At 44.4% G+C, this 23,789-nt stretch overlaps 1 protein-coding gene across 5 annotated transcripts in view; it reads left to right on the top strand.

Moving 5' to 3' along the window:
- CNTNAP2 (contactin associated protein 2) overlaps window positions 1–23,789 on the top strand; it is a 1,965,211-nt gene that overhangs the window by 1,735,877 nt on the left and 205,545 nt on the right. For all 5 annotated transcript variants that reach the window (XM_045053282.1, XM_045053281.1, XM_023250688.2 and 2 more), the window contains 2 exons: window positions 508–726; window positions 22,700–22,936. In XM_045053282.1, the coding sequence (XP_044909217.1) occupies window positions 508–726; window positions 22,700–22,936 (456 nt within the window). The remainder of the gene's footprint in view (window positions 1–507; window positions 727–22,699; window positions 22,937–23,789) is intronic.

Raw genomic sequence — 23,789 nt, forward strand, 5'->3', positions numbered from 1 at the left:
CTGAGCCAGAATCCCTGGGGATGGGGCTGGACATCGGTGTTTCATAAAGCTCTCCAAGGAGGGAGTCCCTGCCTTGGGAGCTACTGAAGAGTTGCATTGTGTTTAGTAATCCACAGATCAGGGGCTCTGAAACCTGACAAGCCCGGGTCTAGGTCCTGGGCCCACTATTCCCTAAACATAAGACACTCAGCTCATGCTTGATCTTCTCCAGGTCTGGGTTTGCTTATCTGGAAAGAGTCAACGACGGTAACTTCTTCACAAGCTTTTAAAGATGGAGTAAGAAAATAAATGTATTCCTGGTGCCCAATCCAAGTATATTTCCCTCCCCTTGAAGGAAATATGGTTCATTGATAGTGGATTGATGTTTTCTCTCTCCTTCCTCAAATGATTTTGCCACGAGTTTTTGTAGCAAGTGATGACGGGCTTTGTTTTTCCTCTAGAAATCACTGCTATCTGGTATCTGGGAGGAAAATACTCATGTGCCTTTCGTGCTTTCTGCTCCTTCAGCTGCCACAGAAGTGTCCTTTTCATTTGATGTCGGTAACGGGCCAGTGGAGATTGTGGTGAGATCGCCCTCCCCGCTCAATGATGACCAGTGGCACCGGGTCACCGCGGAGAGGAATGTGAAGCAAGCCAGCTTACAGGTGGATCGGCTGCCACAGCAGGTCCGCAAGGCGCCCACCGAAGGTCACACCCGCCTGGAGCTCTACAGCCAGCTGTTTGTTGGTGAGTAATAGGAAGGCCTTCATGACTTCCCCCTGTTGGTTTTAATTACCTTCACAATGGAAAAAATAAAGCTGTCTCTGGGATGCTTTGATAGAAATCTTCCCAAAAGTAAGAGTCTAGGCTTCTTGTAGACTCTATCAATACAGAATGGAACAGGAAGATGAATCAGGGAGTCTAGGCTTCTTGTAGTCTCTAGCAAGACAGAATGGAACAGGAAGATGAATCAGGAGACCTAAATCTGGCTCACTCTCCACTCTCCAGCATTCAAGGTCCTCATCTACAAAATCAGAGGGGTATCTCTGAGGTCTCTGATCTGTGCAATGTTAGGTCTACAGCTTTAGGACTGTCGAAAATTCTTTGATAATTTAGGACGCTTGTAACTATGAGGGAGGAAGGATGGAGGGAGGGAGAAAGAGAAGGAAATGAGCTTCCTAAGTTTAGTTTGCTTGAAATGATAAGTAGAAATCCATTCCTTTATCTGCGCATCCTTGAGGTTCTAGGCAGAGACAGACGGGAATTTCCCCATACAAAATATCTTTACATGAGAAAGAGATCAACACTCAGGAATTTAAACAGAGCAAAAGTTGAGCATCCTTTGCAAGAAGTCGATCTAACCTCACAGTGTAGTCTTTGCTTTTGACATATTGCAGCTGAAGCTCATGTTCTTTCAGATCAATACCTGTTTCCACAACTAAATATTAAGTTTTCTTTTCCAGAACACTAACGTTTTAAGAAATTAGCTGTTTTTCCTCTGTTGAATGACAAGAGAGCAAATTTGAAAGACTTCCTGGCTATGTGCCACCTTAGACCCTCCCCCCTGAGTTTTTTGGGGTTAATTGATCAAGTCAGTCAACTGTGGCAATCCCAGACCAAGCAAAACCAGACATGACCTGGTTGCTGTCCATAGGACTACCACCTGTCACCCTATGCTAGGGCCTCACTGAGGGTCAGCTAATTTTAACAAGGGCCGGAGCCCCACAGTGTCTTTCATAATTGTGCTGAAATGCTTTAAGAACATTGGAAAGTCACAAAAGGAAAGGTAAAATTAGATTTCACCTCCTTTGGTACAAGGTGGGCAGACTACAGACGTGTTAACTTAGTCCATTAGCTCTGAAAGTAAGACTGATTTGTTAACAAGCCATGTCGTCAGGGGCCATGAAAGAGTCATAGATTTCAAAATAAAATACTCCTTGACCCCAATTAAAAGCTAACCCCTTACAAATCCTGCCCTCATGTTATAGTTCTCAAAATTGCACATTACTTTAAAATTATTTTTTATTAATTAAATATCAGGTCCACTGATTCCTGCTGAATATTATGAGCAAAGTCCACTTTATCCATACGTCTTGCCCAGATTACCTGGGACAAGTTTTGTTGTCCTCAATCCTGTCTATCCCAAGCATGCTGGTTAAATTCTATCTGGTTTTCTTCATAATGGGTGGCCTTCACTGACTGAGTTTCTTCTTTTTCTGACCTTGTCCCAACTTTCCTTTTTATTCCTTTCTTTCCATGGATTATAGTTGTCTCTGAAAAGTTTGGAGACAAAATAAAGTTGTAAGTGCAAAGAGATAGAGGGGAACATTTATTATGGTCTTGGAAGGAATTTTGATTTCCTGAAAGAACAGCTTATAAGGAGAGAACAGTAGAGGGCTGAGGTCAGAATTCGACAGAACAGTTTAAGAGACAGCCAGAAACACAGCACCTGGGGAAGAAGGCTGAAGGGGAATGGAGGGAACAAGCAAGGAAAAACCAGGAGAGGGGTGTAACGGGAAGAGACAGTCTCATGCCATTCTCTGGGTTTCTTATTGACAAATAACATCCGGTGCCATGCATAAAACAAGGCTAGAAAAACAAGCTTTGACTTTAGTAATGTTAAAACCACTGGTGACCTGGAAAAGAAGCTTCAAAACAGTGGGCCGCCATGATGAGTCAGCAGTTGCTTTTCCCTCGACGGAAACGAGGAGGTCCGCATCCTCGTTTCTAATTTCCTGTCATCTCAGAGGCAGGCATGATGCGCATCTCCCAGACACAAGCTATTTTGCGCCAGTATGAAAATTACTGTTCTGCAATAGACGTCCTCCCCAGGGGAGGTGGGGAGAGGAGCTAGTTTCCAGAGAAAACATCAATTCAACAGCTGTGAAATCCTGGAGCCCGTTATCCCAAGCCTATTCAGTAGGGATTCGGGAACCCGGAGAGCTATCCTGGGTTCAGTTCTCATTTAGAAGCTCTGTCCTGACGATGTGTCACCACTTTCCCTCTTGAGTCTCCTTTTCCCCTGTCTAATAAAGGAGTTGGATTCATTGGTCTCCAGAATGTCCTCCAGCTTCAACCATTTGTGATTACGTGTTTAGAGATGGGTTAAAGCAGCTTCAGTCGCCAAGAGGTCATCCTTCGCGCTGTGTCATGTGGATAACGTGGGCTTTGAATCCCACCACTGCCACTTACAGGCTGAGGGACCACTGGCAGGTTACTCAGTATTTCAGTGTTAAAAAGAGATACAGGGGTGCCTGGGTGGCTCCATGAGTTAAATGCCCAACTCTTAGTTTTCGGCTCAGGTCGTGATCTCACGGTTCGAGCCCCACATTGGAGTCCGTGCTGATGGTGTAAAGCCTGTTTGGGATTCTCTTTCTCTCTTTCTCTCTCTTCCCCTCCCCTGCTCATTCTCTCTTTCTCTCAAAATAAATAAATAAAAACATTTTTAAAATGATAAAGAGGGATACAGTCCCTACATCTCAGGGTGGACTGAAACAGTCCAGAATAAGCACTCTTTGGAGGGTGCCTGGCATGAAGTCAGACTCATTAAATATGAGTTATTTCGTATCTTTGCTTTTACCTTTACTCCCTTAGCTTTCCATCTCCGTGTATCCGTGTAACACTCACCCTCTCCTACAGAACCTGCTTCCAACTGGCTCATTTCTTCTTTCCTAAAGTACTGACCTGATATGTGTTCACTTTAACCCACATGCCCTGAAGGAAGGAAGGTTCCCATGCATACACGCCCCCTGACATTCAAAGTCAGGCTGCAGCTACTCTGCTTATCTGCCTCAGTGACCATACAGCAGCACACAGTGACCCAGGAATGTTCTCAGTCGACCAAGAAGACAGAAAGCGTCCATGTGTAAACATCACATGGGCATCAGCGTCACGGCCAAGACACGTGGCCAAGTTGCCCAACAGCTCCTTCCCCATTCTAGAACAGAGGGGCTTGCCTCAACCTAAGGCTAACACAGACCGGAATTCATTCTTGGATTTGCACACAGAGTGGGCTTTAAGGGAAGGCCAGCTTCCTGTCTCCTTTCTCAAAGCAACTGAAGAAATAGAACAGTGCCCCTCACTCCACATCTAAAATGTAATTAAAAGCTGTCATCGAAAGAGGATTAACACAGGTCTTTAGGCACTAACTCTCATTACTTTGAGAATTATTATCGAGGCTCTGATTCTGCTTTAGTCAAAAAGTAACAAATCAATTTAAACATGGAGAGTGATGTGGGAAGAAAGAAGCATCTGCTGGTATTTGTCCAAAACACGGAGGAAACTTTCTCATGTTGTTGGTCCAGCAGGAACAAGGAGCATATGATGAGCTGCTGGGATGGCCCAGCAAAGACACTTAAACCACATGGTGGTCTATAGCCTCAACCAGACCAGGTGTTCAGACCTACATCCTCCATGGCAGCCAAGGGCCATATTTTTCTTAGGAGGTAGAGAATAGCAGGCACGCTCAAAGTCATTATCTAGGTATGACCAGTGCTGGGCTGGGCAGAGCCAGAGCGTGCTTTGGCACAGAGACATGTGGGGAGTTGGGAGCCCTGGTGGCTGAAGCAGTGTTGGGGCTGTGAGGGGGCAGGGTATCTGCTGGGACCTCGGCCTGCAGCTGGTGGCCAGCCCGACACCCCATTAGGGAGCTGGAGAATGTGAGCCATAAGGGAGAGCCAGGCAGGCTATTCAAAGCAGGGTGGCTGGTGTAGGGGTTGATTGCTGTAAGCCAGACACAGGCCAGCATATGTAACTGTGCTTAGCAGTAGCTTAAGGAGGAGGTCAGAGTTCGGGAGAGCTGGGGGCTGCTTTGGAAGGCTTAGGAAGATTCAAGCTCCTCAGTGGCTCTTTGAGAATCCTAACTAATGACGAGTGTCCAGGCTCAAGTCATTCGACTCTGACCTCTTCTGAAATCCCTCTGGCTAAAGAAGGCCTTCCCTTCTATGTAAGACGTGGCCCAGAAGGAGCTGAGAAACCACGTTCATTCCTTCAGGATCTTTTGTGTTCTGCACGAAGACTGGCTGGAGACAGGAGAAGCGCTGTCCTCAGGACTCAGAGCAAACCTTCTCTTCCTCCAGCAGCTTGCCAGGAAACTCCTCCTGAGCTGCTCCTTGAGTTCATGGCTGAGTTGTCCTCCTGACGAATGAGGACGGAGTGCTATGACCATTCTCTGAGCCACGCTGGGCCAGCAGCCCCATAAAACGGCCCAACTTCCCCAAACTTGATGATATAGCTTGTTTGGTCAGCTGCTTCTCACCCTGTCTGGATTCCAGAATCCTGAATGGATCATTCCCCTGCCATCTGAAATTCAGTGCCATTGAGAGAGCAAAGAGAAAAATCAACATTTGTTGTCTGAAAGGGAGAAAAATGGAATTCCGGCCATGAAGTGTACCAAAATCTGTGTATGAATAGAACGGCTCTTTTTGGTATCCAAAAAGTTTAGAATCAAAAATAGACAATCCAGGTAGCAGGAATTAAAACCCAGAAAATAGGTTGCTTATTCCCGTTTTCTGCAAGCCTCCCTCACTAACAACAACATAAACGCTGCCCAACATGTCCTGGGCAACAGACACTTCAAAGCCAAGTGCTCCCTGTGCTTTATTTACCTCTTATAAAGTAAACGCTATTACTGATTTCTGCTTTATTTTCACAGTGAAGAAACTAAAGCTAAAGATTAGTTAACAGCCCAACGTCATGCAGCTGGTAAGAGACAGAGCTGGGGTCTGATCCCTCAGAGTCCGATTCCAGAGATCCAACCCTCAAGGGTTCATCTTGTCAAAGCAAAAATTACACACTGACATTAAACAGGCAAGGAAGATTTCACTCAAGGATACTGCAGAAGGGAGAAAGGCCACAACTCAGTCTGGGCTCAACTCTGCTGAAACAGTGGAAGAGGGTTGTTTTTCATGTGTTGTGTTTTAATTGTGGTAAAATACACAATGGTGAGTTTTTAAGAGTAGGATAGAAGAGATGCGAGGCCATCTGTGTTTGCTAACAACTTTGCCCAAAGGAAAAGTAAACTTTCTCCTCTTTTCCTGGCAGGACTTAGTTTTACAACTTGGAGTGAGGGGCCACCCTTCCCCAGGAACTAAGAGATATAGGCAGTAGCTCCCTTGATGTTTACATTTCAAAGAGACTAGAAAGACATTCCTGGGTTGTAAAACTGGCAAAAAGACTTTTGAAAAGATTTACATCTCAAAGGGGAAGAGAAAGAATTCACCATTAGGAGCTTTCTTAAGTAAATGTTTTAAGAAGAGGGAAGTCAGGAGACCAGGGTCAGGAAGAAACAGGTCTCAAGGTGAGTCAAACTGAGGGGAACACTGCCGCCATCTTGGTCAGTCTATACCAACGTTTCTCTTGTAGGGTGATAGTGTGGTCCACCAGGTGGTTTCAGAGTGCCAACCCCAGCTACAGGCTGCAGGCTGCAGGCAGAACTTCCTGTGGTGCAAAGGGAATCCATCCAGAAAAGACTTGGTGCACCCCAGATGGCAGCGGGGCCCCCATGAGGAAACACTGCTGTCAGTCATGGAGTATAGAGTAGGAGACTAGGAGATCAGGCCTGGCCTGAGTTGGCCCTGGCAAGTATTCTGTGCATTACAAAGTCAAAATGGCAAAGACCAAGGCAGGCAGAGAACCATGGGCAGACACAGACACAAAGCATTTGGAAAAAGATGAGAAGCAGAAGCAATCTTGGTGGGGAATGAGCCGCCTTACTTGAGAGTCTCTGGGATATGAAAATAGGCTGTTGTTTCTTTTTTACTTATTTTGGGAAACCCTTTGCAAGGGTTGTCAAAGTCAACACAGATCTCTCCAGAACCCACAGAGGTCTAGAAAACGTCCATAACTCTTGTCTTCTTTCCATGATCTCCCAGTGTAACCGAACCCAAGTCCATCTGCCCGATGCAAAGCAAAGTCAACCACTAACAACACATCAAGTCGGCAGCTAGGAGTTTGTTCAAGAGGCAGCCAAAGGAGGAGACAAAAGGACAAGCCTCAGATCCACCTCCCCAAAGTGGGAGGGAACACATTTTTGTAATCCTGGGAGTTGAGGTCACACACATATTAATGAAAAGGGCAGAGAAACTTAGGACCATTCATTAGGAGAGATGTGGCATGTGCACTGAGTGATGTGGGCATAGCATACATCCCGTATTCACCGTGGGGTGGAGACTTAACATCAGAAGAAAGCAAAATTCAGCCGCGGACTCTGTTGCCTGGTGAACTGGGGAAACCCCAGGCCCTGGGGCCTTGACCCAGCCCATCCCAGAGAGGTCGCCAGAGGTTCTTGGTCATGTCGGGAGAGATAATTCAAGGCCAGACACACAACACAGCAGATGAGCAACATAAGTGGGAAAGTTTATTCAAGTGACTGTCACCTCCCAAGATGTGAGCGAGCCCGTGAGCACAAGAGAGAGAGCTGTGTCCCACGGAAGTTGGGTTTCTATCTTTTATTGACAGGTGGCAAGTGGGGAGTGGAATATATATTACTTGGGGCAGGGATTTCTTGGAAGCAGAGTTTTGTGCCTCTTCTTTCCTTATTTGGTCATGGGTTTCTAACCATGGCACTTGCCCTCTTTGGCCTGTGTGGTTTGATCTGGCTTCTTGTGGGGTGCCCCCAGGACAGCCCTCTAACTTTCCCCATAGCTGGCCAAGTCTTCCTTGTTGCTGGCCTCCAGGCATCCTGTAAGAACCTAATTGCCTACTTGAACAACATCAGAAGGTTATCTCAAGACAAAGAGAAGGAGCTGCGGGCATGCCCTAAGAACCAGTATAACTGGATGGGGTCTTGGGTTCATCATCTCAGGTAAAGAAAGCAGGGCTTTGCTTGTTCCCAGGCTGGAACCATATCAGCTGACCCTGAGTCCAGGCTGCTGCAGAGGCACCTAGTGGGTTTGTTCGTGGGGACTGAAAAGACACGATAGCTTATGAGGAGGAAACATTTCTGTGAAAAACAAGCTTTAAACTTTCTGCTACTTTCAACTCCATTCACCCTGCAGGGCCCGGTTTCACCAGCAGCGGCCCACCCACCATCCTTCATGAAATACTTTCTTCTCTTGAAAGTATGGCAGTGTACTCACCCACTTTTCCTTCCACTTTTGCTTGCCATGACTTAGTCTCTCCCGTGAGTCTCTTCCTCTCTATGACCACTAGATATGGAAGCTTCACAGAACCTTCCTCTCTTCTCCATCCATCCATTTCCCCAGGTGATCTTATCCAGTCCAGTGGCATCCAATACTATCTATGGACCAATGACTCTTAAATTGAAATCTCTAGGCTTCACTTCTCTCAGAAACTGCATGCACTTATTCAACCGTCTACTTAGCACCTCAGCTTGGATGTCCAAGGGGCATCTCAGAGAAAACCTGACAGGCTCTTGATGCCTACCCCAAACCTGTTCTTCCACCAACCTTCCCATCACAGTAAATGACGTCACCACCTACCCATCTTTGCTTAAGCCCAAAATTTGGAGCTGTCCTTGATTCCTCTCCTTCCGTCATCACTGCCCGGCAGGAGTGAGCCTCATGACTCTACCTGTAGACTGCGCCCGGGGTGCGTCCACTGCTCTCCATTACCACAAGTCCTACCCTAGTCAAAGCCACAGTTGTGTCTTGCTTGAACTGATGCAGGGTGTCTCCTGGCTGGTCTCCACAGTTTTGGTATGTGCCACGGACACATTAAGCTTATTTCTGCTCTAGAGCATTTGTACTGGCTGTTTCCTCTGCCTCAGAATACCTCCCCAGACACTGACGAGGCCAGACCCTTCTTGTTCTTTATGTCTCAGCTTCCGTTACCTTCTCAGAGAGGCCTTCTCTGACCACTCAATCAGAAGTAAGCAGTCACATTCTCCTTAGTGTGATATTTTCATTTCTTTTTGTGTCCTTCCCCTAGACAGTAGGCTCCATGACAACAGAGATCTAGAATAATGTCGCAATGGTTGAGTACTGGCTGAATATACAGTAGAATGAATAAGTGAATGGTATCGTGTTTATTACTTCTCTGAGTTAATAGTCATATGGCCATCTTTGGAAATACCTTTTTTCACTGGATACCACAGACTGAAATCAAGCATAACAGAAGCCAAAAAAAAAAAAAAAAAAAAAAAAAAAAAGAGGAGACTGAGAGTCTCATAATTTTATGAAAGATAGCATCTCAATGCAGTCTAGTCCCTAAATACAGTTTTCATTCTCCCTCTTTCAAGGTGAGGCCTTATCTGTTTGGCAGTAGCCGAGACGCTAGCTAGGACCCTAATGCAAAGAGCTTCAGACCTGACCCTTATAACTGGTCCCCTGCTTCTCCCCCAGACACAGATAGGGAGCAGTATGGCTGGAAACCACAGCCAGCGGGAAAATAATGAAATAAAATGATTTACTAGGTAAAATGGTAGTATAAACATCACTAGATGAAGTCAGTAAACTATCTGCAAAGCAGAAGGGCAAATAAAATACAGAGGTCGCTTCCGTAGAACTGCCTCCTGCCCCTTCACCCCACCACGGGTGAAGCCACCCACAAGTAAGTCACCCTACGTTTTCCTACCCTCGGGCCTTTAGTGGGCAAAGCCTACCAGCTTTAACAATTCTGGCTCTCTCTTTATTAGTTAGAGTTTTAACATATTAAGTAAGTTAGGATACACATTATTTTTTACCTTGGTTTCTTACACTCCCAACATAATCAGATTGACAGTGTGCTTTTATCCTCTTTTGAGACCCAACAAGGTAGCCTGTGAACCGCCCGTTTCCACAGGTGTTGGACCACTCTTCTAAGGCAGAGGTCACACGCGTGGAAGCGTTTAGAGAGATTCGGGATAAACGAATAGAGGCGATCCTGCTGTTCACCTTCTGCGTAAAATAGCTCATGTGTCTCAAACAAGTGCTTCAGGGGCTCTGTGGTCCTCCTCCCCATTTTCTCATGACAACTGATGGGCACGGTCTGATCCAGAGAAGTCATTTTAAAGAATTTTTTTTAATGTTTTTATTTATTTAGTTTGAAAGAGAGAGAGAGAGAGCAGAGAGAGGGAGAGATAATCCCAAGCAGACTCCATGCTGTTAGTGCAGAGCCTGACGTGGGGCTCGAACTCACAAACCGGGAGATCATGACCTGAGCTGAAACCAAGAGTCAGAAGCTTCACCGATTGAGCCACCCAGGCCCCCCCCAAAAAAGTCGTTTTAATGCCAAGACACCAACTTTGCAATCAGCATGGAGAATTTTTTTCAACAGATTCACAATTTCACATATACATTTTTTATTCTTTCTATGAGGATCGAACTAGAGATTGTGACCATAAATGGCAGCTGTTGCACAGAAAAAGATTGTAATCAAAGAAATTAGTATCACGATGCAACTGTTGAGGAGCGGATGAGAACTCACAGCCCCACCGCCCCTCTGGCGATTCCCTGAGGAGGTGAAACAACCCCACTTCACTAGCCCGAGTGAGAGAAAGGGAGAAAGAGAGAGGAGAGAGAAAGAGAGAGCGAGAGCGAGAGCTGTGAGCACAGTTACCCCATAGATGCCTTATTCTACACACCCGTCTCCCATCAACCCTCCTGTCCAGGGTTCTGCCCAGCAGGTACACACGGGGCCCACCCTCACCTCCTGGTCCTGTCGTCATATCCTGGCGGTGTTCCTCGCTCGTTCTAATTTCTCTTTGTCACGCTTCATCTTTCTTCCCAATTCCCAGCTCTGTTCTCTCCCCCTTGCTGGCACGCGCTCGAGTGTATTTTATGTGTGGCCTCCCAGCCCCACGCTCTATATACCTGTTCAAAATATATGTATGTTTTGGAAACTTGATAGTATTGCCTTTTGCGTGTCGTGATTTATATAAATGATATTGTACTAGAAATCTCATCTGTTTCTTGCTTTTTCACGCAGCCTTAGGTTTTTAAGATGTATTTGTATAGCTCTGTGAATACTGTGGTACAGTGTTCCATTATGTGTACATCCACACTTTATTTATTCTGTCCCCTAAAGATGGATACCTGAATTCCCCGAACTCTTGGCACCTGCAGCCATTCCGTGAATACGTTTATGCACGCCCCCCTGTTGTTCAAGGGTTTCTTCTGTGCATGCATGTATATGTGTGTGTGTGTGCACGTGTGTGTGTGTGTGTGTGTGTGTGTGTGTGTGCGCGCGCGCATGTCCAGGAAAATTACTGCATTGTAGGGGATCTGCATGCTTACTTCACCAAGTATTGCTTGTCTGATCAGTTTCTGAGTGTAAACTTCAAACCTTATTGGTCGAATTATCCATTTCTGTCCATAGTCTATCACTGGTAGCTCTGTATAATTTGAGGCTGTTTTGCTAGCTAAATGAGTCAGTTCGTGATCTTTTTGATTTATGGCGTCTTCATTCACTATGATGTTTTCCATCTCAGTTTTATCTTTGCTCTTAAAACTACTGCAGTGCCCTCCTGGTTGCTATTAATATTTGCCTGGTGCTTTTGTACAGGTGTTTGTATCCTTTTATTGTATCTCAGATACCATAATGCAGAATCTCTTAAAAATCTAATTTGAGAATCTCTATTCACTTATTGTAACTACTGTTATTTCAATAAGGGAAGATTTCTGCCATCTTACCTTGTGTTTTTGATTTACTATGTTTTGTTTATTTGTTTGCCTGCCCACCCACCCCCGTCTACTTTCCATTGATCAAACTGAATATTACTCTACTGATTTGAAAGTTATAGATTCCACTTTCATTCTTCTGGCATCTATTCCTAACTTATTAAGACACATACTTATGCTTTTTCTCCCTGTCATCCACAGAAACAAATCAATATCACTGTTCTGAATAACACAAAGACCAAGAACACTCTGACCTCCTTCCCCACCTCACTGCCTGCCGTGGTGATATCATTTAGAGCTTTAATTGCAGAATCTTATCAACATACTTATTTTAATTGCATTTACTAGGTTTTTCTTTTTTTTACTCTTATTTCCCATATCTTATCACCTCTTGGATTCAGTTCCCTTCTTACTCAAGAGCAGTTCGAAGGAAGACTGCATAGGGGGGGTGCCTGGGTGGCTCAGTCGTTTGAGTGTCTGACTTTAGCTCAAGTCATGATCTCACAGTTGGTGAGTTGAAGCCCCGTGTCCGGCTCTGTGCTGACAGCTGAGAGCCTGGAGCCTGTTTCAGATTCTCTGTCTCCCTTTCTCTCTGTCCCTCCCCCACTCATTCTCTCTCTCTCTCTCTCTCTCTCTCTCTCTCTCTCTCTCTGTCTCAAAAATAAATAAACTTTTTTTTTAAGAAGAAAGAGTGCATAGGTGAATCCTTCCAAGACACATGCTTACAAATATCTTTACTGGTGGCCATATTTAAATCAATACTGTTTTTTATCAACAATGTTGCTCTTGAGAAGTTAGATGTAAGCTACATTCTCATTATTGAACTTCTTTCTCTTTTCTTTTAATGTTTCTTCACTTAATGCAGCACTCTCAGCCTTTTGGGGGCCAGTCTGCTAAAGCCTGTTTTCCTCTTCCCAGAAAGATGTTTTATATGAGTAACATAAAATATACTAAATTACGAAAGAAACCAAGCATAGTGAAATTATCAAACATCTAAAACAGAAAATTAGTGATACAATAGTAATATTAGTGCTGTAAATAACAAGACCTAGCATCAGATCTATAACTACCTGAAGTTCAAACTCCTCATGATCATAAATGATACTTCAAAAGATCTATAACTCTAATGTAATAGGAACATATCTATGATTTTCTATCAGCAGTCATGATGCAGATACCGCTAATCCTGCTGCAATTTTCCCTACAGTCCTAATTGAAGAATGTGCTAAATTTTCATTAAAAGGCTAGTGAAAATTTTGAACATGGAAGGTGTGTCCCATCCTATTCTCCAGCCTCCTGATTCCCATACACAAATGCCTGGGCTTTGGGGCTCTGGTTAAGAACCACAGCTATAGGCATAGGTGTGGGGTTTTTTCTTATCTAATCTGTTTAGTATTAATATATATCTTATATACTTCTGTTATTAGTATATCGTATATACTCTGTTTAGTAGGAGCCTCTTCATTCTGTTCTAGAATATTTTGAGTCATTATTTCTTCAAACAGTTCCTTCCCCCCAGTTTCCCTTTTCTTTTGAGGTTATTGGTACACACATGACAACACTTCTGCCCTCCACAGTCCTTAACTTTTTGTTTATTATTTTAACCACTTTATCCTTTCCCGTTGCCTTTGAGGATGGTTTATTGACCCCATATTTCAACCGCCTAAAATGTTCTTCTGCTCTATCTAGTCTGCTCTCCAATCCCTCCTTAGAAATCTTTATTTATTATTATATTATGGTTTTCTAATTCTCGACATCTCCAACCAATTCTTCTTCATAATGGTTTGTCTTGGCCCCATGTTTCCAGTATCACGGAGGAATCATTATGCTAATCTCGCTGCTCTTTTATGTCAGCGCAGTAATTAAGATGACGATTATGTTGGCTCCTGTGTGCCTGCTGTCTTGCATTTCTGTCCCTCCCGATACAGGAGTCCTTCCCTCATAGCGTGGGCTTTCCTCCAAGGCCTTGTCAACATGCGAGCTCATGTCCGTTCCCTTGAGATTACAAAATGCATCCTCCAGTGTTGTCTGCCTGAGGGGAGAAGTTAACGCTCAGGCCCTGGGCTGTGCTCCTCAAGGAAAGTTGAGCGGGAGGAGAAGACGTTCATCTCGGGATGTGGAAGGGCTAGTTCCCATCCACGTCAACCCCTTCCCGTTCCCACCTCCAGGTGTCTCTCACGTCCCCACGCACAACTTCAAAAAGCCTCCCTCCCACCCAGGCAGGGACAGCCATCTTCTGCTGTAACTGATTCTTCAACCAGAGGTGTATCTTCACCCACTAGAGCTGTTCTCTCAGTACTACACCTAAAGGTCTGTCTCAAAAATAAGCAGATCAAATAGCCTCTCATCGTTTCCTTGTTTTCCGTGACCTGCCCGTCATACCCAAGGCGTCCGTGCAGTCTTGACCTCAGAACGTGGCACTGTTCTGTCCTCAGCCTCTCTGCTAGCTCCTCTCGTTCCCTCCCCTCCATCCCCACAGCTCCTCTTCTGTTCCTCCACCCTCGTGTCTTGGAAAGCTCATACATCCTGGGAGGGTGGTGATCAGAGCCATTCCGATCCCTCCCAGATCCATAAATCCTGGGACTAGCATCTGCAAAGCCTTGTTTGAAGTCTGCAGTCTGCAAGGGGGACAACAAAGTAACAGGTGGAAGGAGCACTGGGGGTTCTTGACTCTGGATGAAAGAGACCAGATCTGGTTGTTTAAAAAGTAAAGACTTTAGAAGACAGATAATGAAGACAGAGAGAGAGGTGAATCAGCCCAGTTCAAGTTCCCGTCCTGGGGTGTGTGTGTGTGTGTGTGTGTGTGTGTGTGTGTGTGTCCGTCCGAGAGAGAGAGAGAGAGAGAGAGAGAGAGAATCTAGGATATGTTAAATACATTAAAACCAACAGAAAGAAGAGGCTTATTTTGCTCCAAAGATAAGCAGTATTCACCAGCAGGACACATAACAGGAACAATAACCTACAGATATTTGTAAAAGAAATACCTGGAGTTCTAAGCTGATGTATTTAAATTTGGGGTTTGCGTTGAAATCTACTAAAGTGCTGTGAATACTCTAACGTTTGGATCTAAGATGTGGTGGTTTATCGCTGTATTCTCTCTCAGCCCCCACTTCTCTAAGGGACTTGGAACTGTATTAATTGATGCCACGAGCTGCCCTCTGAACCAGCACTGTCAGACCGGGTATGGGGGGGGGCGGTGAGCCACCACCCACCAGCTGGGGCTAAAACCCATAGCTGCTCTGGTTTTAAAGTTGAACTTGAGCTTTTGAACCAAGCAAAAATATAATTTCAATAACAGCATCAAAGAAATGGTCTCTCTGTTGACCTTGAGATCGGTGTGGACAGCTCTGTTCCTGGTTCTGAACGGTCAGCACTGCATTCCCTTTTTGGCTTCAGCCATCCTTGTGGCTTCAGGGACAGTATTTTTCCAAGCAGTGAATGACTTACATTAATCATTCTGTCAGCATTTTCCATTTAAGCAGAGCAATGCCTAGAAACATACGTAGAAGAATCTCCTGTGATGCAAGCCCAAAAATCAAGATGGCAGCCATTAGCAACAGTGCAAGCTTAAGAGCCAGATAGCCTGGCAATGAATTATGGCCAATGGCCACTTCTTAGCTGTTTAACACTGGGCACATCGAGTCTCTTGGTCTCAGTTTCTTCGCCTATAAAGTAAGGATGATAATAATTATCTCTGAGAGTTAGAACATGTAGTTTGGAAGAGTATCTTGTACAGCCAGTATCCGCCTAATATTAGCTTTTGAAACAGGTAGTAATTTATTATGCTTGCCCTGCCACTGTGGCCTCCAGAATGAACTCAGACCTCCTACATCCTCCCCATCTCAGAGCAACTCACATTTAGATGCGCATAACTGTTCTGTGCTATCAGAAACCCAGTATTCCCTCGGCCTTTATTTTGAAGTCTCCTTCTAGTTTAAATAGTTTGGATTCACAGATTCTGCATGTCCTTTGCCCTGAGGACATAAGAAAATCCATGCAGTGATAATGAACTTTAGGAAAAAATCTATTCTATTGAGTGAAGTTATGAATGAGCACTCACGAACATTATCTGCAAAAGCAAGTCTCCAAACCCGCACTCTCTGTGTAAAAACTTTTTCAGACATGCCCTCCGATATCTAGCTGACATAGGCTTCCCTGATCAATACTTGTCGATCATGCAGCTGCACTGAATAATGTGATCCCATCCTTCAACTCTCCCCACTCCTGAGAAATCTTCGCCATTCTGAGGCCCTCATCTTAACCAGTAATGGCGGTTTATTTTACACACCTGTACTGACACTGCAGGCTCTTTTCTTATGGGTTCAAGTGGAGCATCAAGACCTAAGAGACAGTGGTAACATGTAGAGTGAGAGATACAGCAGGTACGGCATCTGCAATGAGGGAGGCCAGGCCTGTCCAAGCACATAGTCGTGTTTGCCCGCTCACGAGCACAGGCCAGGAGTGGCTGCCCTGGAGAAGTGTGGGGGGGGTCATCTGGACCCAGAGAAGTCACACCAGTCTTTTATCCCCTCCCAATCACCGGTGCAAGGCCTTCGTGCCAGCTCACAGCTCCCCAAATGCAAATACGGTCCCGCACAGCAGACAAGAGAGAAAGAACACACCGGCCTAATCCCGGATCTTCCAGGAACACAGTGCAGTTCAAAGGTCTTTCTCTCAGGCAGGCCTGGACCAGCCAAGCTTGATGCTAACCCTTTACTCACTGTATGAGCCTACTCAGGCTGCCATAACAACATACCCACAGATCAGGGGCTTAAATAACAAACCTTTTCTGGAAGCCGGAAGTCCAAGATCCAGATGCCAGGGTTGGTTTCTCCTGAGGCCTCTCTCCTAGCTTTGTAGACCGCTGCTTCTCACTATGTCCTCACAAGGCCATTTTCCTGTGTGCACACAGCCCCGTGTGTCTCATCTCACAGGAGATGAGAGCCTCACCCTTACGGTCGCATTTAACCTTAATTACCTCTGTAAAGGCCCTATCCCCCAAATATAATCACACTGGGTGTTAGTCTTCAACGTAGGGATTTGGGGGCGACGCAGTGCTTTCCAAAACACCAAAGGATTCAGGTTTCTGTACGCTCACCTTAGCCCTATTTAATTTATTCCAAGTCTGTACTTCTGTAGAATTTTGTTTATAATAAATAACAGTAATAACGACAGCTACCATTAACTGAGCATTACCACAAAGGAATGTATTATCCTCCGTTATTAATATGACCCTGCAAGGTGCTTATTGTTATGCTAATTTCACACGCCAGGAGACTGGAGCCCCAGAGGGCCTGGGGAGATCACACAGGCAGTGAGCAGCAAAGCCAATGTAGGAAAGTAGATGTTTGTTTTTGTTTTTTTTTTAACGTTTATTTATTTTTGAGACAGAGAGTGACAGAGCATGAACGGGGGAGGGTCAGAGAGAGGGAGACACAGAATCCGAAGCAGGCTCCAGGCTCCGAGCTGTCAGCATAGAGCCCGACGCGGGGCTCGAACTCACGGACCACGAGATCATGACCTGAGCCGAAGTCGGCCGCTCAACCGACTGAGCCACCCAGGCGCCCCTGTTTTTGTTTTTTTAATTTTTTTGACATGTATTCACTTTTGAGAAACAGAGAGAGATAGAGCGTGCATCGGGGTGGGACAGAGAGAGAGAGGGAGACACAGAATGGGAAGCAGGCTCCAGGCTCTGAGCTGTCAGCACAGAGCCCTACGAGAGGCTCCAACTCACGAACCTTGAGATCATGACCCGAGCTGAAGTCAGCGCTTAATCAACTGAGCCACCCAGGCGCCCCTGAAAGTAGGTCTTTGTGACCACAGCTCATGCTTTCCTCACCCCCGTTTGCTGCCTCTGGTCTGTCACACTGTGCCTTGCGTCACAGCGTACCGTGAGTGACGCTTGCCATTAACCCTCGGGCAAGAAGTAGGTCTCCTCTGTGTCTTTAGCAATGCCTTTCCCAACACCTTGCACATGTGAACCGGCCAGTGGCTTTGTGTTTCTCAGCACCGTGCAGCAACTCCCCTTTATACCCGTCCTTCCCCTCCCACCTGTTTCCCCCCACCTGCGGGCAGCACCCCCCTGCCTCTTTATCCTGAAGCCCTCTTCCCAGGGATATGCTCTTGGATACTCTTCCTTTTTTAAAGAAAAGTGTATTTATTTATTGTGAGAGAGAAAGAGAGAGAGAGAGGCAGAAGAAGGGGAGAGAGAGGGAGAGAAAGAATCCCAAGCAGGCTCCGCCTAGTCAGCGCGGAGCCCGACAAAGGGCTCAGACTCCTGAACCTCAAGATCATGACCTGAGCTGGAATCCAGAGTCAGAGTCTTAATCGACTGGGCCACCCAGGCGCCCCTTGGATGCTCTTTCTGTTAGCTCCTCAGTGAAGTTATCCTGATGGCCCTATTTAAAATTGTAACCACCCCCACACCACTCCTACTCCTGATCACACTTAACCCTACCTGACTTCTTTTTCTCATAGTGGACGTTACCTTCTAACACACAATGTACTTCACATGCTTATTGAGTTTATTGTTCAATTTTTCCCTTCCCCTCTGCAAGTTGATAAGCTTTCCAAGGGTGAGGACTTTCTAAAGACCTTCCAAACATCTAGACAAGGACTGGTTCATAGTAGATATGAAATAAATAATTATTGATGGATACATTAGATTTCCCATGTGTAAGCCTTGGTGTGATTCCTTTCTGGGGTAAATGAATGGCCAGTCTCTCTAGGCAAGGATACTCTGGAATCCTACTTAGCTCCTTAGAAAAAGACTAAGCTCTGAGTTTGACAACATTATATTTTTAGAATTCCTCTTGATCATTATTTTCACCTGTTTTGCTTCATTTACTACCTGATTCTTTTTGCCCCAATCCTTTGTGCTTTTGGCGGTTGTATTATTCATTATGGGTAGATAAAGTCTTTTCATAATTAATCTTTAATTGCAATACTGGAATAGCATTTCACATGAAAAATTATTTACAAATTAAACCCACATCTCACCTTGGATAATTATCACAGGTCTGACTAATGTGCATAAAGCCCTCGCAAGGCAGGGAGCGCTCTCCAATGACAGTGTGTTGATTTTTTAATTAACAAAGGTTAAGTAGCATTTTTGCTTGCAGACCTACAATTTAAACTTCTGACATTTGTCACCAAAAAAATATTTCTATAGAGCACATAAGTTGAACTCAAGTAATTATCACCAGTTCTAGTGTATTAACATCTTTTGCATAACACATAATGACCATTTTTGGAACAAAACATTTTTTCCATCATATCGACTAGATCAGTAAAAGTACTTTCCAGTTCACTGACCCATTTAATAAATCAGGGGTCATCTAAGTAAGAAAAGTGCATAATTTATTTAGTTTTCTTTTATACAGAGAGAAATGGAGTATTCCATTTACCTGCTTTATAAATTAAGAAGAGGGAGTACAAAACCTTATGTAATGAATGCAACAAATAAAAATTAGAACACAGTCATATTTTATGGTCAATTAACAGAAGTGGGGGGAAGGTCAGGCAATGGTTCAAAGAAGTAAAGTTAGGAGAAACTGAGAGTAATTTACTGAAATAAAGAGACGGAGACACATAAACACAGAGGGAGGTTGTACATCACGAGCTGGACTAATTTAGAGCTGGAAGGAACCAGAGACAGAATCTAGTTCAAACCCCCTTTTTATGGACAGGAAAACCGGACGCTGAGAGAGATTAAGTGACTTGATGAGACCCACGCACCTAACCCAGAATGGTCAACAGCCCTGATAGGGAGAGATATACAGACACAGAGGCAGAATGACTGATAGATGTAGAGCCTCAGAATGGCCACGACCAGAAGGAATCAAAGACAAAGAGGCAGAGAGACAGCAAAACCCCTTGAGGACTGTATACAGAAATAATTAAGTACATACACATAAATCCGTTTACCTTAGTGATATAATAAAAATATGATCTAGCCTAGATTTATTTGTTCTGCCAACTGGACCTTTTCAAATCTCCAAAAATTTTTTTTCGTCTTAACATTGAAAACACTCTTCTCCAAACTTGCAACTATTAGTAAGACCCATTCACTAGAAGTTATTTCTAAATTACAATACGTTCTGGGTAGATTGAAGATCACAGTGCTAAGAGAAGTAAAATCATAAAAGTGCTAGAAGAAAATATGGTTGAATAATTATATTATTTTGGATTGGGTTTATTATATTATTTTTAGATTAGGCTTTATAAAAGCTTAATACCAAAGGCACAAATTGTGCAAATAAGAAAGATGGAGGGGACTATATAAACAACATAAACATTCGTAGAGAAGAAGAAACACCATATATAAGTTAAAGACACAGTCTGGAAGAATATAGTCGCCAAATTTATAACAGAGTTAAAGCCAAAAATACTGTTATTGATCAATAAGAAACATACCCTCTCCTATTTCCCCCAAATAGGAAAAGACATGAAGAACCAAAAACTAAGAGTGGTGAGAACATAAAAATGTATTCAACTCACAGTGTTTGAAGCAATGCAAATTAAAACAATAAGCTCTTCTTCTTTTTTTTTTTAGCCTATAAATTCAAAAGCAATCTCCCAAGTATTCCAATAGACGTGGAAAAGGTGGGAATCTCATGCCCTACCCGTGAAATACAGATTGACAAATTCTTAGAGGAAAATGTGCTCCAAATGCTTTTAAAATGTATCTGCCTTTGTGTCCAGTGACTTCACTTCTAAGAATTAATTCTAAGGACATATTGAACAAGTGTGCAAAGGTTTTTACAAGGGTATTTATTAGTGTCCCGTAAAATGAAAATGGGAGTAAGCTTAAAAGCCCAATGGTAGGAATGGCAAAATAAGTTACAGAGCATTCACAAGATGAGATGCTTCGCAGATGGCAAACGAGATGTTCCAGTTGTACGTTTATTGCTTGGAGAACGTTTTATGATATATTAAGTGCAAAAAGCAAATTCCAAACCAACGTGTGTATCGTGTTCTCATTTCTTCCTTTGTTTTATTTTTTCACACATATGTATGTTCATAGCTAAAAGTAGAAAAGGCTATGTGCCGAAAGTAAAAGTAGTTATAGCTGAGTAGCATTCCAGATTCTCTTTTTCATCTTGCTTATCAGTGTGTTTATGGTTTCCGCACTGAAAATCTATTCCATTTGTAATAAGGAAAAAGGGCAGGAGATATCGAAAAACAATGATTTAACAATTTCTGTGTATTTTGATAGGATATAATTGTCTTAATTGACTAGCAATGAAAATTTAAACGGCTAGGCGTTTATTGAACAAAAGGCCCTTTGGAAAGCCCTGACTGCAAAAGCGAAAGCCATGGTCACTAAAATGATAGACACCAAATTGAAATTTTAACACACGGATTGAAATTCTTCCAAATCATAGCAAAGGCCCAAATTCTCTTCAGCGCAGGGGTGTATGAAGCTGGGCTGACGAGCAGATTGCAAAATGGGAAATCCTTCAAAGTGGCTGTTTTTAATAACTTCCTTTGCCATCTACTATTCCGGAGCTTTGATCAAACAGAGCATTGGCCTCCCTTCAACTAATCCTCTACTCAATTATTTTCATTTGATAAATAACAATCCCTGGAGAATCATCATTCAAACCTATGTACTACACAATGAGAGAATGCGAGGCTTGGGTTTATAAAGATAACAGAGCCAGTCACTTGCCATTTCAGGGCTGAGGATTTACAGACATAAGCAAACGAATACATCTCTGCACCTAAAGCCTTTGATCCACCCACCCTGTCTGATGAGTCCCCTCGATGGTGTGCTTCTTCTCAACATACCAGAATAAGTGATCAGAATCCATCCCCAGCTACCAGTCTCATCCAAGCACGGACAATCCAATTGATCACCCCACTTTTAAAGGCATCCCAGCCTATATCTCGGAAACATGTACATCGATGGGGGCACTGACCCTGAAGCCCTTCTTCTGCATTAAGTGGTCAACGCAGAACGGAATACCATACGCTCAAAATTAAGACAGAACTAACACAACTTTGCCACTGTGGAGCTATGACTCCTTGAGTAAACCTCTGAACTTTCCTAAGCTTCAGGCTTCTCATCCATACAGTGGGGATAATGATGATCATGCCCACCTCGCCAGGCTATTGGGTGAATCGGGTGAATGACATAAGTGAGGTGCTTCGTAGAGTGCCTACTACATCGCCCTCAAGAGAAGGTCACTTTGTTAACAGTATTTTTTTCTAAATCCCCAGCAGATATGTCTTTTAATAATTTTAATGACCGATCATTTTATTTAATTGCCAGAAAAGTCATTACTCCAAGACGCAGACATGTATGTAAGCTTGAGCTCCTCCTTTTGTACCAGCTGCTTAAAAAAATCGTAGCCAAGGTTCTTCTAGACATAATTAAATTCACTTGTGATATAATGCTCCAATGACTCTATGAAATTTGTTAGGAATATTTTAATATTTTCATGCTCATGAGCCTCTGTCTAACGCTGTAACTTAGGAAATCACAGTGAAATGCTCTTTGTGCTATATGTCTTGCAATGGCATTTAGACAAAAGCGGTGAAATCTAACCTGACCTGATAATAATTGTGGTATGGCTGACTTCCGTGTAAAATTATCAATTCCAACTTCTGACCACCCCAGAAGCCCCGGGAAGCCTTCATGTGAACTTCAAAGCCACGTATTTCCTAAGACAAAAGCCAGGACCCAGGTCGTGTGGTCACATTTCAAATGGATTTATGCCTTCCAACTAATTGACTTGTTAGCTATGCTAATATATTCATGTTTCCCTGCCTCTTTATATTTCTTTCAATAGATAATGCTCTGGAAGTGAATGCCATAAGATTAAAACAACAACAAAACAACAACAAAAGGAAACCTAGAGATTTCTATAAACTTCTTTAGGAAACCAGATTAGATTTCCAAAATGGTGTATATGATTTTTGTGTATCTCCAAACATCTTCTTTCTGTGGCAAATTTATGGCTTCTCAGAAGACAGCCTCTTTTCATTAGACATTGTGGCCTGAGGGGGAAAAGCTTCTAGCTTTTGCTGTTAGGCAGGGCTGGCTCGAAAGTGAGAATGCTGGCCGCACTTAGCAGCCTCCTTGCCTCCCGCCACTAGGTCCGGGAGCCACAGCAGAGGTAGTCCCGTCTGAGCCCTGTGTCTTCTGTCGTTCCCAGGTGGTGCCGGGGGCCAGCAGGGTTTCCTGGGCTGCATCCGCTCCCTGAGGATGAACGGGGTGACGCTGGACCTGGAGGAAAGGGCCAAGGTCACGTCCGGGTTCAAATCTGGATGTTCGGGCCACTGCACCAGCTACGGGGCCAACTGTGAGAACGGGGGCAGGTGCCTGGAGAAGTACCACGGCTACTCCTGTGACTGCTCCAACACGGCCTACGATGGGACCTTCTGCAACAAGGGTAAGGCAGAGCCACTTTCCACGGCCGTTTTTACAGATAAGCCCAAATCATCTATTTCGTGGTTTGTTCAACCGTCCACAGTGTGCTCTATTCCAAGAGTAAAGTGTTCAGAATTCTTCTCCCGCCTTAGGTGAGAAGTCTCCCATTCATTCTCTGATCTCTGTCCATTCATTCTCTGAACCATTCATTCTCTGATCTCTGTCATTCGCTAAAAGGAGAGGAGCTCCGGATATGTGTGTGAGGAATCTCAGCCCAATTCCGGCAGACCACGCACGGGCTAGAACATTCCAAAGCAAATATCCCCATAACACCTTAATGGTGAGTGACAGAGTAGGTGGCCTCTGAAAGGTGGACTCAGGCCTGACCCTCCAACTCAGGGAGGTCAGAGGGGGTCTGTCGGCGGGCTCGAAGACTGATGGATTGTTGCTGTGGATCAGTCAGGACAGCCGGCAGTCCGGATGCCCGCCCCACCCCCCAGCCCTGGCTGCCAAGAGACTGGATTTGAGCTGGACTCACAAGGAAACCTGTCTGGCCAGTTATTGTCACTTTCATTATTAGAACCCGGACTCACGATGCCTCTATGCGTGGTTCTCAGCCTGAGCCGAACTGCAGGAATGATCACCACCTCTGATCAGTCAGCTTCGAGCACCTGTTACTGGTGCAGTAGTTCAGGCTTGAGTGAGTCTTTAATCCCTAATAAATCCTGCAGGGCCAATCAGCAGACTACGGGAGCCCAATGCATATACATGTTGTCATTCAAGATACACCCCGTGATTCTTCCGTGACTGGAAGAAATGCCCTTACCTGGTCTGTGGCTTCCGTTCCCATGCGTAAACAAGAGGGACGGAGCCCG

The sequence above is a fragment of the Felis catus genome, chromosome A2 (genome assembly GCF_018350175.1).
Source record: "Felis catus isolate Fca126 chromosome A2, F.catus_Fca126_mat1.0, whole genome shotgun sequence".
NCBI classification, from domain to species: domain Eukaryota; kingdom Metazoa; phylum Chordata; class Mammalia; order Carnivora; family Felidae; genus Felis; species Felis catus.